The 18,742-nt window shown below is 43.8% G+C and overlaps 1 protein-coding gene across 8 annotated transcripts in view; it reads right to left on the reverse strand.

The window, feature by feature from the left end:
• ankrd12 (ankyrin repeat domain 12) overlaps window positions 1–18,742 on the reverse strand; it is a 253,951-nt gene that overhangs the window by 31,709 nt on the left and 203,500 nt on the right. For all 8 annotated transcript variants that reach the window (XM_038808701.1, XM_038808699.1, XM_038808694.1 and 5 more), the window contains 3 exons: window positions 11,503–11,703; window positions 3,520–3,662; window positions 441–594 (listed from right to left, as the gene is read on the reverse strand). In XM_038808701.1, coding sequence (XP_038664629.1) covers window positions 441–594; window positions 3,520–3,662; window positions 11,503–11,703 — 498 coding nt within the window. The remainder of the gene's footprint in view (window positions 1–440; window positions 595–3,519; window positions 3,663–11,502; window positions 11,704–18,742) is intronic.

Here is an 18,742-nt window from a genome sequence, read left to right on the forward strand (position 1 = left end):
AAAAGTAGCGGGAAGGGGAAGAAACAGGTGATGGAAGATGGCATCGTTGGAAAATTCTTGTCCATAGGATCACAGCATACAGTTCTGCAAATTGGAGCTCATCATTGGCCTAGTGAAATACTGAAGTCAAGGGGCAGGAGGCTAAACATTTTTAAAAACAGCTACGCTGACTTTTGGCAAACTCTCACGGGGTCAAGTGAAAAACTGCAAAAAGTTATTTTTCTTCAGAAATGTTTTCTGTAAACTGTTGGAGACACCAGATTTGTACTTTGTTTTACTGTCAACATTTAAATAGAATGTAATGCATTTATGAAATATAATATATTTAACTGGAATATACAGTCACTTGATTATGTGAATGACTAGATTAATACTATGCTTCTATAATGTTAAAACTGACAGTAAGATAACATGTTTAGTTTAAAAGGCTCTCTCATAACCTGTACAACTGTCATCATCTTCATCATCAGAAAGAGGAAGCTGTCCTTTCAGAAGCTGCTCCATTTCGTCTGAATCAGCTACATCTACAGGACGCTCTCCACGGTGATTCATTTGATACGCATCCCCACCATTGCGCAAAAGCAGTTTCACAATCTAGAGAGAAAGATATTAGTCTGAAAATTCGAAAATGGCTGTCCCCCATACGAGGTCAGGTTTAGCAAAATTATGCTTTTAAACAAGTGTGAGAGTACCAAAAAGTTGAACAGGCTATCAATTGAGGAAGTAGTTTGAGTCAGAAGTTGGCTTTTAAAATACATCATACTAATCACTATTGAAGGCAAGACATGGGCGACTGGTGAACCACATAATAACCAATACACTTTTCTATATAGTTTTCTGACGCTTTCACAAAGAAATCACAAGCACTTGCAACTTGTATGCATATTATTTAGTCCAACAATGTGAAATGCATCATTCATTCATGTTAATGTTTTCTGTCAGGGAGTTTTGAATACGTGGGATTTAGTGTAAAATGTTTGCTATTTAAAGAGTTTCAGGAGGAAAGAACAAAGTATGTGTGTCTTAAGCAAGTTTTGTAAACTGGATTACAATCAGCATCAGCAAGGCACGTAATATTATTCAAAGTAATTTGTTTTATTACAGCAGTGGGCTGGAACATAATGCAACAGTCTTACATTTTGGCCGAAGCAGGGTTGTAGTGAATATCAAAAACAAGACTAGATGTCCCAACCACTTGTATGCAAGTCCTCAGACTTTTTTCCTTTAAAAGTTCTCAAGGTTATCAAAGAAACATTAAAAATCAAAAGTTGCTCATTTCATCTTTTAAGGAACTGTTCTAATCGGACAGTTGCTTCGTGTAAAATCACTACAAAATTAAACTACTGAAGCAATAATTTTACAAAATCTATAATGACGATGGGGAGATAGAAAGAATGATTACTGGAATTCCATCAATTCTTTTGCACATCAAATATACCAATTTCCCCCCTACAGTATTGCAGGCATCCATCTCTTTGATATTGCAAAAGGACAAGGATCCGGAGCAGTGTGGATCGTACCGTCCGATATCGCTACTGAATGTAGACGTCAAGTTGCTGGCAAAGATGTTGGCTTTGCGAATTGAGGACTGCGTCCCGGGAGTAATGGGCGAGGACCAAATGGGGTTTGTGAAAGGGAGACAGTTGTTGGCAAACGTGCGGAGGCTGCTTAATGTGATTATGATGTCTCCGGTGGGCAGGAGGTGCAGGTGGTAGTGGCGATGGACGAGGAGAAGGCTTTCGACCGGGTGGAGTGCGAATATTTGTGGGAGGTACTGGGGCGGTTCGGGTAGGGGTTTGTGGACTGGGTCCAATTGCTGTACAAGGCATCGTCCGAAAGTGTGCGAATGAACTGCTTGAGTTTGGGATAACTCGGGCTGCATCACGGGACGAGGCAGGGGTGCCCACTCTCCTCGTTCCTTTTTGCTTTGGCTACAGAACCATTGGCAACGGTGCTTAGAGCATTGAGGGATTGGAAAGGGGTTCTTTTGTGTGTGTGTGTGTGTGTGGGGGGGGGGGGGGGGGGGGGGGGGGGAAGGAGAGGGAGAGAGAAAGCGCGAGTGAGCGAAGGAGAGAGGCGTCGAGCACAGCTGTATGTGGATGACGGGCAGCACAATAGCAGTGGTTAGCACAGTTGCTTCAGAGCTCCAGGGCCACGGGTTTGATTCCCGGCTTGGATCACTGTCTGCAGAGTCTGCACGTTCTCCCAGTGTCTGCGTCAATTTCCTCCAGGTGTTCCGGTTTCCTCCCACAATCCAAAGATGTGCAGGTTAGGTGGATTGGCCATGAAAATTGCCTTTAGTGTCCAAAAGGTTAGGTGGGGTTACTGGGATAGGGTGGAGGTGCAGACCTAAGTAGGGTGCTCTTTCCAAGGGCCAGTGCAGACTCAATGGGCCAAATGGCCTCCTTCTGTACTGTAAATTCTATGATCTGCTGTTTTATATTTTGGACCCATTGGGTGGCATTGGCGACATCATGGGGATTTTGGAGGACTTTGGCTGGTTCTCCGGGGGGTTGTTGGGTTACGGGTATAGGGTGGATACGTGGGTTTGAGTAGGGTGATCATGGCTCGGCACAACATTGAGGGCCGAAGGGCCTGTTCTGTGCTGTACTGTTCTATATTCCTGCTGGTATTTCGTAACCTCCCTATCTTTGTCCTGAAGTCAGGGAGGGAAGAGAGAGGAGAGACCCGCGGGTCAAAATGGCTTTTTTGGAGCGGGGGAGGGGGCTGGCAACGCTGAATATAGTGAACTACTACTGGGTGGCGAGCATCACCATTCTTATGAAATGGGTTGGGGGATTTGGCATGGGGCCGAATTGAGGTGACTTCCTGTAGGGGAACGAGCTTAAGGACATTGTTAACAGCCCCTCTGCCGTACTCGCCGGCTAGGTCCTCCAGTGAGCCAGTGCTTCGCTGGTTAGGCCAGCATTTATTGCCCATCCTTTGTTGCCCTTCAGAAGGTGGTGGTGTTGCCTTCTTGAACCGCTGCAGTCCTTCAGGTGTTGGTACACCCACTGTGCTGTTAAGGAGGGTGTTCCAGGGTTTTGTCCCAGCAACAGCGAAGGAACTGCGATATATTTCCAGGGGGGAGAGGGAGGAAGGGGCGAGAGCACGGAGCGGAGGTAGTGGGTGTTGGTTATTTATAAAGTTGAATAATTTTACTTCTGCTTTGGTTTGTTTTTTATGAAAATACCTGAATAAAATATAGATATATTTTTTAAATTCCAATTTCATTCAGTTTTCTAATTGAAATTGCAGTATTAGCTTTATGTAACATAACTTATAAATCATAGTGAAAGTTGCCATAGTCCCATGAGAGAGAGAGAGAGGGAGAGCGGACCGGTGATGATTTAACCAGAGGGTCACCACACTTCAGGCGAGAGACAAGGTTGAGAAGGCAGGGTCTTCATGAATAACCTCAACAGCTAAGGGAATTGAACCTGCGCTGTTTGCGTTGCTCAGCATGACAAACCAGCTGTCCAGCCAAGTGAGCTAACCGACCCCCAATGTAGTACATACATCTCTGTGTCCATTGCTTGCAGCATCATGCAGTGGAGTATCATTATCAAGTCCCTGGGTGTTCACATCTGCTCCTGCTAGTATTAGCTGTTTAGCAACTTCATAGTAACCCAAGTTGCAGGCTTCATGCAGTGGAGTCCAGCCTAGATAATAAGAAAAAAAATAAAAAAGCACAATTATTTACCTCTATTGTAATCTCCTTGCTTCAACTACTGTCTTCCAGAATCCAGTGTTACGCATAAAATTAATTCTAATTATTTAACTGATAACAACAGCAAAGGTTACAAAAATTGATCATCATTTCATCTATACAACAAATTTTTTAGGTGAAGAGAAAACCTTAACATGTAGACTGTAATTTGGGCTGTTGCACCTATGCCATGTTACCTCTTCAACTGGATATGCCTACCCTAATTCAATTTCCTTAACTTGCACAAATCCTGATCTGTTCCTTTTCAAACATCTATCCAACTTTATTTTGAATGCTGTACATAGGATCTGCCTCAATAGCTACTTGTGGTGAATGAAGCATTCCATTTTCTAATAAATATTTTGTGAAACAAATTCTTCTCAGCGCCCACTATTATCATTCATGTGATACTTCAGAGTCTGAGACCTTAGTGCTAATTCTTCAACCACAGAAATATCTTTTACTGTTACCATATCATAACTGCATCGGCAGTTTCTGCAGGACAGTTGCTGCTTAACGTCAGTCTTGGCCTGACTTTTGGCAGAGTATGCTTCATAGAGTGGGGAGCAAGAGAGAACAAGTGTGAAGGACACAGTCAGAGTCAGAATTTAAAAAAGCTAGCCACAATACCATCTCCCAATTCGCATGGAAAGGAACAGGTGAAAAAAATTATAAAATGCTCCGTACTCCTTTGCTTTTAGTGCACTGTGCAAATGGAAGCCTACAAATGTCAGCAGTCAACCACTGAGATTCAGAATCTCTGGGACTTGTCAGACTTCTGCTGCTTTGGAATCAAAAGTCCCAATGAAGGAATCAGTCACTGGCCTACAAACGTTTTTCGAAATCATTCCCCTCGTACTCATATCACAATAAAATTATTTGGGTAAAGACTCCTCAGCCTTTACCACTGGAGATTTGGTTACACCACTGATGACCAGAGGGGGCTGTGGAATAGTTTCAAATACAATCACCAGCTGAACAAAAGTCTTCAGACATCTGCACTCTCAATCTGTAAATTGGATGACATCCACTCCACATTGGATCCTTGAGTAAACTTTAAAAACTGTGGGAGAATTACATTTTCTAATAGCCTGTAGAGGGTGCAGTGGCGATGTCCAAGAAAGAAAGGAGACCTAAAACATAGCTTTACATTTCCTTCAATAGGACTTTCAAGCCTTCCTTAGCAATCAGTTTGCAGTGGAGACCTCCTGTTAAATGTGCACGACTACGACTTCCGGTGACGGCGGGTGGGAGGCAGCCGCGCGTTGGAGGGCTCCCGCTCGGGAACGGCATTGTCGGGGGGGGGGGGGGGGTAAACGCCCGGTCCTACGGGCAGCGGAGGCAGCAAAAGTCGGGAGACAGCACAGGGGGAGAAAATATTGAAGATCAGCAAAAAAACAGACGTGAAAAAAGCGGCTGAAAGTCCGTCGGGGAGTGGAAAGGTCACCGCGGGGTCAGTAAAGAAAATGGAGGCTAGAGCACCAGGGGAGGCTGCATTGCTTACGGCTGAAGAAATAACTAAGGTGATAGCCGTGGAAGTCGAAAGGCAGTTTACAAAACACATGGAGGTAATGAGGAAGGAGATGGGGGCGGTTTTGAAAGCGCTGGTGGAGGAGGCAATTACCCCAGTGAGGACGGCGGTGGCGAGCGCAGTGGCGGAGGTGCGGGAGCAAGGGGAGATGCTGAAGGAAGTGGAGGAGACATTACTCTAGCACAGTGATCAACTTACCTTGATGGGGAAGGAGATGCGGAAGGTGACAGAGATCAACAAGGATCTGTGAGGCAAAATGGAAGACCTGGAAAACACATCCAGGCGACAGAATTTGAGGATTGTAGGGCTGCCCGAAGGAGTTGAAGGACCGAGGCCGACTGAGTATTTTGCCACGATGTTGGCAAAACTGTTGGGGGAGGGGGAGGACCCCTCCCGATAGGAACTGGATCGGGCCCATCGGTCGTGGAGGCCTGTACCAAAGGCGGGTGAGCCGCCAAGAGTAGAGACTCTGTGCTTCCGTAGCTACAGTGTAAAGGAGAAGGTCCTGTGCTGGGCTAAGCAGAAGCGGGTGGTGCAGTGGGCTGGTATACGTGTATACCAGGACTTTACGGGGGAGCTGGCGAGGAGGCGGGCTGCCTTTAACCGGGTGAAGAGGGCACTGTTCATTACCAAGGTGCAGTGCGGCATTGTATATCCAGCGAAGCTGAGGGTGACCTACAAGTTCAAGGACTTTTATTTTGGGATGGCGGAAGCAGCAGAGGAGTTTGCGAAGGCAGAAGGACTGTGGCAGAATTGAGAAATGGTCTTGTACCGCTGTAGCCTCATGACTGTATTTTTTCTTTTTTTTTGTTTCACTGCGTGCTGGTGTATGGGCTATAGGAGCCAACGTTGTATATATTTGGACAAGGGAAGAAATGGGACTTTCAGTCGTAATGAGGGTTCTTTGGGGTGTGGGTGTATATGCAGGGTTTGTGTGCTAAACGGGACTTCTGGGTTTTTCCTGGGGCCGGGCAAGGGGGAAAGAGACCCGGGCGGGGGCCTCCATGCCGGCCGGTTTAAGCTGGCCAGTGAATGGGGGTGAGGTGGGGGAGGGGCTGCGGCCATCGGAGCCTGGCAGAACAGGGTCCGAGGGGTATAGCCGGGGTGGAAAGTTGGGGGGAAGGAACCGAGGTTGGGGGGGGGGGGGGGGGGAGGATTTTTACAAGAGGAAGTGGAGGGGAGGAGTTGGGGGGGGGGGGGGGGGCAAGACGGGGATGACGACTCTATTGGTTAATGGTGACCATGGGCGATTCCGGACTCCTTTCTCTGTTTCGCCTTTGTTTTTTTCCCCACCGTGGGAAGGTTTGTTTTATTTTATGCATATATTGACAGGTGCAGCACGGTAGCATTGTGGATAGCACAATTGCTTCACAGCTCCAGGGTCCCAGGTTCGATTCCGGCTTGGGTCACTGTCTGTGCGGAGTCTGCACATCCTCCCCGTGTGTGCGTGGGTTTCCTCCGGTGCTCCGGTTTCCTCCCATAGTCCAAAGATGTGTAGGTTACGTGGATTGGCAATGATAAAATTGCCCTTAAGTGTCCAAAATTGCCCTTAGTGTTGGGTGGGGTTACTGGGTTATGGGGATAGGGTGGAGGTGTTGACCTTGGGTAGGGTGCTCTTTCCAGGAGCCGGTGCAGACTCGATGGGCCGAATGGCCTCCTTCTGCATTGTAAATTCTATGATCTAGGTGGGCTGTTGATTGAGGTGATGGGAGGATGGGATCGTTGCTGATGTTAAGGGCATTGATTTTGTATCTGTTACTGTTTACTGCTTGTTGGTGGGGTATAAATTTTGAAGGAAAATGTGATAAATGGAGAATAAAAACATTTTTTTAAAAATGTGCACGACTACACCAAGCTTGGGAGAGCACTTGCTATTGGCTAATACCACCTGTTACCGTATATTTGAAAGCACCAAGTTCGATTGGTACTTGGGGAAGTGGTGAGCAGATCCACTTTCCTTTTATGCCAAAGGTGCGCTTCTTAAACTTCATCTGCCAACGCAGATAGAAATTTCACCAAGCTGATTTGAAAAAAGCCACCTCCGATCATTGAGGACTAGTTCCCACCACTGGACAAGTCCTACACAGGGTGCTAACCAGTATATTCTCATTGCTGCCACTAGGCAGCAAAGAGTGTGTCACCTAGGGTGAGACACCTATACCCAGAGGTCTGAGCATTGCCTCTTTTAGTGTTTAGGGATGAAGTACATTGATGTAGTACCCAAAGAACCAAAGCCAATTATTACTACCAGCAGGATTTTACTCTTCGAATCAGTCTGCTGGTAGGATTATTAGCTTGGGTACTGACAGCGAGTGTGATGTGAAACTGGATCCATTGATCTGCCACCAACACTGTCCCACAAGTTCATCTATGCTTATGACCTGCAACAACCACGTCTCGCAAGTTCATTTATACTGATGAAGCCTATTGTGCCATCCTTCTACACTCTGGACCAGATTCTTAACAAAAGCATTACAAAGTTGACATACTACTGCAGCACATGGTGCCTCATGTCAAATTCCTCCAAAACCATATCCTCTGCATTTCACCTTCATAATGCCACTGCTGAAAAAGAACTGCATATCTGCATGGAAGGCTGAGATGATCGCAACACAGCTTAGTTGAAAGTGGGTTGAGATAGACTCTATCCTTCTGGGAACATTTGAAGAAAACAGATGGAAAGGTCAAAACCAAAAATAACTAACTAACCTAATTTTCTGGATCGAAGTGGGGTCCTGCGGCCACAACACTCTCGCCCCATCATACTCCGCTTGAGAGAACTGCGCATCTGACTGGAAAAGTTCATCACACACATCTTGTTGACACTCAACTGAATGCAACAATGTACATCATAACTCCCTGCTCAACATCCCTCCTCTGGCTTCCTATTCTTGCAAATGTCACTCCTCCACACATCTGCCCATTGATGAAAACTCACAAGGCTGGCTGCAACCATCCATGCGTCACTTCACTTACCACTCCATGTTGACCTGCTTAACCCACCTATTGCCTGCCTTCCATCTCGGTACCCCAAATGGAGCACCAGTGTTGAGCAAACACTATCAGCAGTTATCTTCTGCCCTCGGAAAAAAAATCTCACCTGTCTTAAATGTTTTAAACCGTGACCCCTAGTTCTAGATTCTCCCACAAGAGGAAACATCCTTTCCACGGCCACCCTGTCAAGACCCCTCAGAATTTTATGTTTCAATTAAGTTGCCTCTTAATCTTCTAAACTTCAGCGGAACAAACTTAACCGTCTAACCTTTCCTCATAGGGTAATCCACCCATTTTTGGTATTGCTTCCAATAGTGCACAGTGGTCTCACCAGTGTCCTGTATAACTAAAGCATAGCCTCCCTACTTTTGCATTCCATTCCCCTTGCAATAAATGATAACATTCTATTAGCTTTCCTAATTACTTGCTTTACCTGTATACTATTCTTTTGTGATTCAAGCGTTAGGACACCAAGATTCCTCTGCATCTCAGATCTCGACAACCTCAGCGGTGGCACAGTGGTTAGCACTGCTGCCTCATGGCGCTGAGGATCCGTACTATTAACTACAGTACATCAACAGCACATGTTACTTCTTCAAAGAACTCCAGAAATTCTAACATAGAACATACAGTGCAGAAGGAGGCCATTCGGCCCATCAAGTCTGCACCGACCCATTTAAGCCCCACTTCCACCCAATCCCCATAACCTACCCTATCCCCTCCTTACCTTTTTGGTCACTAAGGGCAATTTATCATGGCCAATCCCCCTAACCTGCACATCTTTGGACTGTGGGAGGAAACCGGAGCACCCGGAGGAAACCCATGCAGACACGGGGAGAACGTGCAGACTCCGCACAGACAGTGACCCAGCGGGGAATCGAACCTGGGACCCTGGCGCTGTGAAGCCACAGTGCTATCCACTTGTGCTACCGTGCTGCCCTCAAATTGGTTAAACATGATTTCCCTCTCAAAACCTTGTTGACTCTGCCTGATTACCTTCAACGTTTCTGAGTGTCCTGCTATAACATCTTTAATGATAGCTTCTAACATTTTCCCATTGACAGATGTTAAGCGGAAGTCTGACAAGCCCCAGAAATTCGGAGTGTCAATGGTTGACTGCTTTAGATCAAGGAATAGAAAACATGATAAGTTATTAACAAGCTCCTCATGACAAATATGGACAGAAGAGCTGTACTTCAGAGGTGTCCATGGATTGCAGTAGCGGTCAAAGAATGCAGCTCACCACCGCCTTCTCAAAGGCAATTAGTGATGGGCAATAAATGCTGGCTTAGCCAGCAAAACATCCCATAAAAAAATTAATTAAAAACCCGGAATGGCAGGCTTTGAACTGGCATGACGACAATGCTCCTTACGAAACAGGTTGAGGACAGGCCAGCTCCCCTGCGCAACCTAACTCCATTACTGTAGAAACCCCCATTTGCAATTGTGGGAAGACAAAAACAAATGCTGCATATTACAAGAATGTCCCTTCTACATACTAAGTGGCTGACCTTAAACTCAGAAAATGAGGAGGCTATCACTTGGATTTGCATTTGCTAAATAATTAATTAACTAGCAGGGTTAAAAGTGTGTCAGGGTGTGGCGTTAATGCACCTCTGGTTGATGCCAATCAAAAAATATACAATCCTGATATTTCAGGAAAACAAGGTACCTGCGGGGCAGCATGGTGGTGCAGTGGTTTGCACTGCTGCCTCACGGCGCTGAGGACCTGGGTTCGATCCCAACCCCAGGTCACTGTCCGTGTGGAGTTTGCACATTCTCCCCGCGACTGTGTGGGTCTCACCCCCACAAACCCAAAAGATATGCAGGGTAGGTGAATTGGCCATGCTAAATCGCCCCTTAATTGGAAAAAATGAATTGGGTACTCTTTGGATTGAAGCACTTTACCAAGACTGCTGGGTCACTCAGTTACCAATGGCTATGTCCGAGTATATTTGTTAATGTGCTCAAATTCAAAGTGCATGGGCAGATGGACATAAACTTTTAAAAATAAAAACTGAGCGAAAGGTACTGTGAAAAAACACACTTCTTTATCTGAATAGATTGTAACAATTTTCTAAAAGATTCAAGTGGATGTTATAAAACTGCCAACAAGCGAAGAACATGTGCAAACAGCCCAGATAAAGTGGTGCATGGGAAGGGCAAGTGAATGACATTTGGAAAATAAAATCCTTCAATGTATGTGGACTCTCCAGAGACAATTGCCCAATCAACCATTCAGGTCTATTCCTGTGGAAGGATGCAGGAATGAAGATTTTGTTTCAAATATTTATAGTTTAATAACTTATGAGGACACTGTACTCTATTTTACATTAGATTATGCTTAGTGACAAATATTAGAGAACCTGTTGTCTTCCATACATTAACATCTCCATCACACAATTTATAATAGCGAAAGTCTATAGTCCAAAGTAAATCTGAAAAATTAGTTTACCATTTAGCTCTATTTTAATCAGTCATACTATTTCCCAAATTCCATGTATATTAGCATTAAGGTGACAACCAAGACCTCTCCCCAAACCTTTTCTGAGTATTATCCAATTTCCTCCCCATCCATCTCCTACAACGTGCTGGCTGTTCTCCATTCTGTTTCACCAGCAGCCATTATTCATGTGAGCTTTGAAGACTGCTTTATCAATAAAGCGGCTGATGGTTTTTTTGCTCCCTAACAGAGGGGCACAGAGATCAAATCACAGAATCAATCATGGAATTTACAGTACAGAAGGAGGCCACTTTGCCCATCTAGTCTATGCCAGCCCCTGAAAGAGCACCTCACCTAAGCCTATGCCTCCACCCTATCCCTGCAACCCAGTAACCCCATCTAACCTTTTTGGACAGCAAGGGCAATTTAACATGGCCAATCCACCTAACCGGCACATCTTTGGACTGTGGGAAGAAACCAGAGCACCTAGAGGAAACTCATGCAGACACGGGGAGAAAGTGCAAACTTCACACAGTCAACCGAGACCGGAATTGAACCAGGGTCCCTGGAGCTGTGAGGCAGCAGTGATAACCACTGTGAAACCATGCCGCCCGGTGCTCAACTCAACACAGACCCAAGATTGAACTCGGGATCTTTCAGTCAGGCATGGCTCAGTTTCTACAGAAATAAACCCAGAAACATCAGAGGAAACCAAAGCCTCAAGCCATTAAGTAATAAGGACAAGAGATCATAGAAACACGTAAAAAAAAAATCTCCACTTCTCTAGTACTTACAACCTTAGAAAGTCAGATATCATCGACGTACCAGCAAAGTCCTTGACATTAACATCAGCGCCCTGACTGATGAGCTCTTTGACCTGCTTGGATTCACCTCGAATGGCTGCCATGTGTAACGGAGTTTCTCCTCGCTCATTTCGTTTATTAACTTTGTCTTTTTGTCTGGATGAGGAACTTGGAGTCTTTTTTTGCCCTGGTGTTGTTTGAGATGGGTGGTTCGGAGTAGAATCTAATAAGGAGAAAAAATTAAAAAGTCTGTTCAGTAAACCTGTGCCAAACTGTCCAAATTTATGTTTATTCCAACAGACTAGTTTGACTTCATACATGATGCACAAAAGTGTGAGCATGTAGCCTGTGCAGTCATTTTCTTATCCAAGGGTACAATTTTCTTGCACTCCCTTTCCAGCAAATTCTTTTGTCCCTACATCTGTAGTATCACTGGCCAAGAGGATGGGCAACCACCTTCCACCAATGCTATCAAATTATCTTCAGGGAGATTCAGAGTTTACTGGAATAAGGCATGAGGCGCAAACCACATCTGAAAGACTGACAGTAACTATTCTGTGGCACGATTTTTAAACATAGTGGTGAGGTAGAAAGGCTGGACTGAAACTTTCTTATATTTTCCACTGGTCTTTCCGAAATCAAAAGAATTGAAGGACTGATACGGCGCATCTGTTAAAGACCTAATATGGAAATTTGAGTATAATGTACAACATCATGCATGTGCATTGTTGTTTGGATTTTAACATGGCTATGTTGTGAATGCACAAAGAGAAAAAAAACAGTGCAAAGAGAAAAGGGCAAGAGAAACAAAAATCCATAACACAACTCTAGTCTGTCAAAGAATTACTGGAAATGATATTCGTAAATGTGGGTCCAAATATTAGGAGAGACTGTTTCCTGAAACAAGAAGCACAATGCTTCTATCTAATGATAATAATAATCTTTATTGTCACAAGTAGGCTTATATTAACACTGCAATGAAGTTACTGCGAAAAGTCGCCACACTCCGGCGCCTGTTCGGGTACACGGAGGGAGAATTCAGAATGTCCTTTTCACCTAACAAGCACGTCTTTTGGGATTTATGGGAGGAAACCGGATCACCCGGAGGAAACCGCAGACTACGCACAGTTACCCAAGCCGGGAATCGTACCAAGTCCCTGGCACTGTGAAGCACCAGTGCTAACCATTGTGATACCGTGCCGCCCGTTGCAAGACATAGGTGAGAGTTTGTACCAATTCACTTGGAGGGGCATGTCACAGTGAGTGTGAAATTAAACAGGTTTTGCTTTCTGAATTTACTTTGCTGGACCTGAAGAATTTTCTGTGCCACTTGTGTTTTTGAATGCAAAAGTACCATAGAATCCATTATACTAACAGGCTTTGCAATATCAGTGTTTATCAGAGGGCAGTTAAAAGGCACCTTACCATCAAATAGAGCATATTTATGCTATTTTGTATTACTGCAGCGGAGGATCTTGCTCCAAACCAGAAAGGTGCTATTTTGTTTATTTCAGGGTTTATTTAATTTAAAGTTTATTTCCTTTTGAAATTATTTAAATAAAAAATCAAGAGAGTGAGTGAAGCTTTTACTGCCCCCACATATGACAAAAGAGAAAGGAAACACTAATTTTCTGGTCATGATACATTTTTTCCCAGAGATGGAATGGCTCAAAGAGATGGAATGGCTCTCACAGTAAAGGGCTCCATCTTGTGGTTTCGCCTAAAGCCAGTAAAGTACTTTTGTTAAGAAGCATCAAGATTAAATAATGATCAAGACAGGGAATTAACTTTTGCACCTGACATTACAGACGTTTTATTGATCATTATGTGAAGAACTTCCTCAAATTATTCAAATTTTGCCATTTAACTTGTATCCTTCTGATAGTCAGATTAGTTTGAAGTACTGATCTGGATCTACCTTTTTATATATTTTATGTTTTAGCATACCCGTACAACACAATCTTTCAGTTGCCTCCGTTCAAGCGGATGTCTGAATTTCTTCAATCTTTGCTTCTTGTTTCTTCTCTAAATTGAACTCTTTTCATGGTTGAGCAGAGCATATAGGGCTATCGGATCTGCTCCACCACTTGACTGATCTCATGTTGGCCTTAACTCCATCGTCTTTCCGTTCTCCGTAACCCTTCAACCCATTACCAATTAAAAATCTGTCTAACTCCTCCTTAAATTTACTCACTGTCCCAGCATCCACCGCATTCTGGGGTAGCAAATTCCACAGATTCACAATCCTTTGGGAGAAGTAGTTTCTCCTTTACTCTGTTTTAAATTTGCTATCTCTTATCCTAAGACTATGACCTCTCGTTCTATAGTGCCCCGCAAGAGGAAGCATCCACTCCACATCTACTTTATCCATACCATTTAACATCTTGTATACATCAATTTGATCTCCTCTCACTCCTCCTCTCACTCTTCTAAACTCTAGACAGTATAGGCCTAAACGGTTCAATCTCTCTTCACACGACAAACCCTTCATCTCTGGAATCAACCCCTCTCTGAACAGCCTCCAATGCCACTACATCTTTCGTCATATTTGAGGACCAAAACTGTGCACAATACTCCAGGTGTGGTCTCACCAATGCCATGTATAGTTGCAACAACACTTCCTTACCTTTATACTCTATTCCTTTATATATAAATGCCAACATTCCATTCAATTTATTATCTGCTGCACCTGCATGCTAGTTTTCTGTGGCTCATGAACGAGAACCCCCAGATCCCTCTGCAATGGAGCATCCTAAAGTCTCTCCTCTTTTAGATAATAGGCTGCTGTCCCATTTTTCTGCCCAAAATGTATGACCTCACACTTATCCATGTTAAACTCCATCTGCCACATTTTGGCCCACTCCTAAACTATCTATATCCATTTGTAAGGTTCTTACTTCCTCATTGCAACTTACTGTCCCACCTATTTTTGTGTATGGCTCCCATTGACTTTCTTTTGGACACATCATTTCAGCATTTTTTGTTTTAATCACTGCTACTTCAGTGATTGGCCAGGCTGAATCTGGTAAAGTACTTTAATTTATCAAGAATTAATTTTAAGTTGCACCAATCACTGATATTGCTCATATCTGTTTGCAGGATCTGACAGTCGTTCATTTTTAATTTTCCACTATTTTCCACTTACATATTTATGGTAGTTATTTTGTAGTTTCCAAATTACCGTACATTACTCCTAGCCTAGAATGGAGTAACACAAGCTCTTTGTTTCGGAGTTTGAGCAGATGTGTTGTACCTCAATGGGATCGATTTGTTTGTAGGGTGGTTTGGCAGTGCTGTTGGGCAAGATATTTACTAACTTGGCAGGGAGATGGAAACCAGGATGTAGTATTAGGAAGGGTAAATGAGGTGCACAACAGGATTGGGAGAGACAGAAAGAAACGGAGTAAGAAACATTAGGAATAAGGTGGGCTCAGACGAAGAGGAAGTAGTACATTAAGACCATATTCAGGTTCACAGTGCATGCATATAACTGCATGGAGTGTGGCAAATAAAGTTGGTGAGCTACAGGCATAACTAGCCAAATAGGAATATAACTTTGTGGCAGAGAGCTCTGGCTCAAAAAGGGGCTGAACTTGAGACACAATTAGCTTAATTCTCGGCCGTCGGGATTCTCCGTTTTGCCAGCAGTCCAGGGGTTTCCCGATGGCGTAAGGTTTCCTCACAATGGGAAATCCATTGACCAGCCGGCAAAACGGAGAATCCAGACAACATGTTGAACCAGAAATCTGGTGCGGCAGGACAGAGAAACCCGCCCAATATTCCTGGATAGGAAAGGAAAGAAAGCAGAGAGTAAGAGTATTGAGTATATTATAGTATTGGAGAGAGAGGATGTCCTGGAGAGAACAAGGACAAAATCTATTGGCCGGTATTGTCCGTTGGCTGACACTGAAATCGTGAAACGCAATTGTGCGGAGAATAGGTTCCAACGCCAAAATCGCGATGGGTGCCGATTTGACGACAAATCACAGTTCTCCATCATCTCGACAGTGGCATCAATGTGGCCCAGAACACATGTTAACACCGTTTTCATGGCAGTGGCATACCTGACCCGGTATTCTCCAGGTCCTCCATGATTCTCCGCCTCCGATCGGCATAGTTCCCGACAGCACGGTTCACTTGTGCTTTTAAAAATCGTGAAACCTGGATCGTGGCTGATGAGGGAGAGAGAGACAGAGAGGAGGTAGGAAACAGAGACGCGCCTGAGGGCCGTCTGGCTTGGGTCCTGCCAGGGCCGGGGGAGGGGTGACGCGGGAACAGGCCAAGTGGCCAGGGTGACCCCATGGGACTGGGGCGGTGTCCAGTCACGGATCGCCATTGCCACGGCCTGCAATGCAGCCATCTTGCTCCGCACCACACTGATCACCCACCTTGGCCCCTGGCTCTGCAGAGTGACACTGGCCGTTTGGGTGCCCCCCTCCCGGGTGCCACCACCAACAGGGCCAGGGCTGTGGAGACAAAGTCCACAGTGCTAACCGGGGGCATCGTGTACTCCGTTGGAGCTGGTTGGGCATGAGGGTATGCAATCTGCAACATGTCGGCCTTTCACCCCTGCAGATAATGGATATTGTAATTCAACCCAGCAATGGACGACATGGTAGCACAGTGGGGTTAACACTGTTGCTTTGCAGCATTCAATTCCCGGCTTGGGTCACTGTCTGTGAGCAGTCTGCATGTTCTCCCTGTGTCTGTGTGGGTTTCCTCCCACAGGTCCTGAAAAAAGTGCTCGATAGGTGAATTAGGCATTCTGAATTCTCCCTCAGTGTACCCAAGCAGGCACCGCAATGTGGCGACTAGGGGATTTCCACAGTAACATCATTACAGTGTTAATGTAAACCTACTGTGACACTAATAAAGATTATTATTACTTAAGTGCTGTTAGCAGAGCTCCTAATTTTTACTCAGAATACAATTCTACAATCATTTTGATAATTAGAACTAAATTTGACTATTTTGCCTGTGTGTTTTCAAGTGGCCTGATGGAGTTATGTTCGGTACACTGGGGAAACAATCCCCTAAACTTAGAAAATTACAAGAATACATCTATACTTGGAAAAACAAGAATTGTAACAGGATCAAGATAAAAATGGCTGATAAATAATTTAAGCAAAATTATTTTAAAAGATACCAGCAAACAACAGCAGTAAGGACAGTCTGAATGGGAGTCAGACAAAATCAACTGGCCTATGAAATTTAACCTTTCTCCTTCTTTATACCTCCATACAAAACTATTATTTGGGGTAAGAGTGGTGATGGGGACAATCGCCATTAAGGACAATCTCCTTTTTCAGTTTAAATAATTTCTCTGCCATCTTTGCTGACTCTTGTACTATTGATACACAACAGGTAAAGATGTTCAAGCTGACGACAGCACTAGTCTGACTTGGTCCATTAAGTTTGACATTTATCAAGATGATGTAACCTAGATGCACTATAAATCACATGCCTTCCCCCTTGCTGTCATCTCCTGAAAGTTATCTTAATTTGTAAATAAATGTAAAAGTTGATGAGATCAAACACTTTAGAAGGTGTATAAAAATAGACCTTCTCCACTCCTCCCATCCAAAACAAGATATCAAGAACATTCCAAGCAATAATACAGCTGAAAGAGACGAACATTGGTCTTCTATAAACTTTGTATGTGAAGGTTAAGAAGGAGCAAGCTTATACCTCTGTTAGTAATATAGAATTCTTCCTCATTTATTCAATTTAATCATGGAAAGAGTAAATGTACCACAATTGTATGTGATACTTGAACAGTTTCCAGTATTACTGGGCAACTCGAGGACAATGTAGACAGCTGGAGCTGACACAGAGAAGATTCAACAGGAAAATAGTGTTCTGAAAAGTCATGAACACTGTCCGAAGTAGGTTCCGTGGAGCCATTCTTCATGGAAACTCATACATTAGATCTCCACACCCAATGTATATAACCCCAGTCAAATAGAAGCTTTTAAGGGCAACATTTTGGATTTGTCCTTGAGCGGAGGTGGTTTTATCTGCAAATAATCAGGAAACGCTGAATTTATTCACCGTTATTAAGCTGTTTGTGAAGTTGTACAGAGCAACAATAATTTCTATCGATCCCCTACCAGGTCCAACATATGAAATAAGTTAGGAGAGGAAATATATAAAGAGGCTGGCTGGTCATCACTTAGCATTTTGACATTTACTGACATTGATTAATCCAAAATAATTGTGTGCATGTGTGTGAACATTCATACTAGTACCTTAATATCTGCCTCGGCTGAAACAGAGAGCTGTGGTAGTGAAAATTAAGCATGTCACCTGGACACACTCTGTCATAGGTTTTGATCCATGTTGGATGATAGCGTTTCAGAGTCGAGATTGTGCCTTGAAGGCCAGGCTCAAAAACTGAGGCACATCTCAGTAACCAAATGTGGGAGGAGATTGCTTACACTGTCTTAGTACCTTCTTTCCCCACGACACAAGTTTCCATGGGATGGGAACACAAAATTTATTGAAGCATTTCTAGAATATTTTATCTCCCATTGATCCATGATTGAAGTGTTTCAGAAGTGTCTGTACTAAGTTTCCCTGAATCTGGATGATCTGATATTGGACACATTAAAGGTTATAATTCCTTTACAGTAATTTTGATGAGCTCTGTGACGACTGCAACTAGGTTTTGAACAAATTTTATGAGTTAAAATTGGAAATCAATCAAAGAAACCAGCACAACTTTGCAGGTCCCAGTACCTGAAAGATTCTGTGATCATGTAAACATATTATGAAGCCTCATATTGGTTTGAGGTAAAACAAACAAATCTACATTGCCACATAGGTGCTAATTGGATATTGACTTGTAGTACTTAAAAAAAGTAAAGCAAACCTGCAAAGAAAATACAGAGAATGACGTAAAACGTAAAGCCATTGCTTTACTTTTATTCCTTAACAGAGCAAAATTGAATACTATTGGTTACAGATGCAGTTAACAGAACATGCATTCCACATAACAATTAGGCCGAGATTCAATAAAAGAGAGAGAGGACACCTGCTTTGAAATCTGAAATTACAGAAGGATACAGATCCTGACCAAAAATAATGACACCCAAGGGTTAGAGAGAATTCCAATTTGCACATGTGCTGACAGACGAATATGGAGTATATAAAAAAAATTAGGAGTACCCAATTATTTTTTCCCAATTAAGGGACAATTTAGCGTGGCCAATCCACCTACCCTGCACATCTTTGGGTTGTGGGGGTGAAACCCATGCAGACAT

Source organism: Scyliorhinus canicula, chromosome 10 (genome assembly GCF_902713615.1).
Source record: "Scyliorhinus canicula chromosome 10, sScyCan1.1, whole genome shotgun sequence".
Taxonomy (NCBI): Eukaryota; Metazoa; Chordata; class Chondrichthyes; order Carcharhiniformes; family Scyliorhinidae; genus Scyliorhinus; species Scyliorhinus canicula.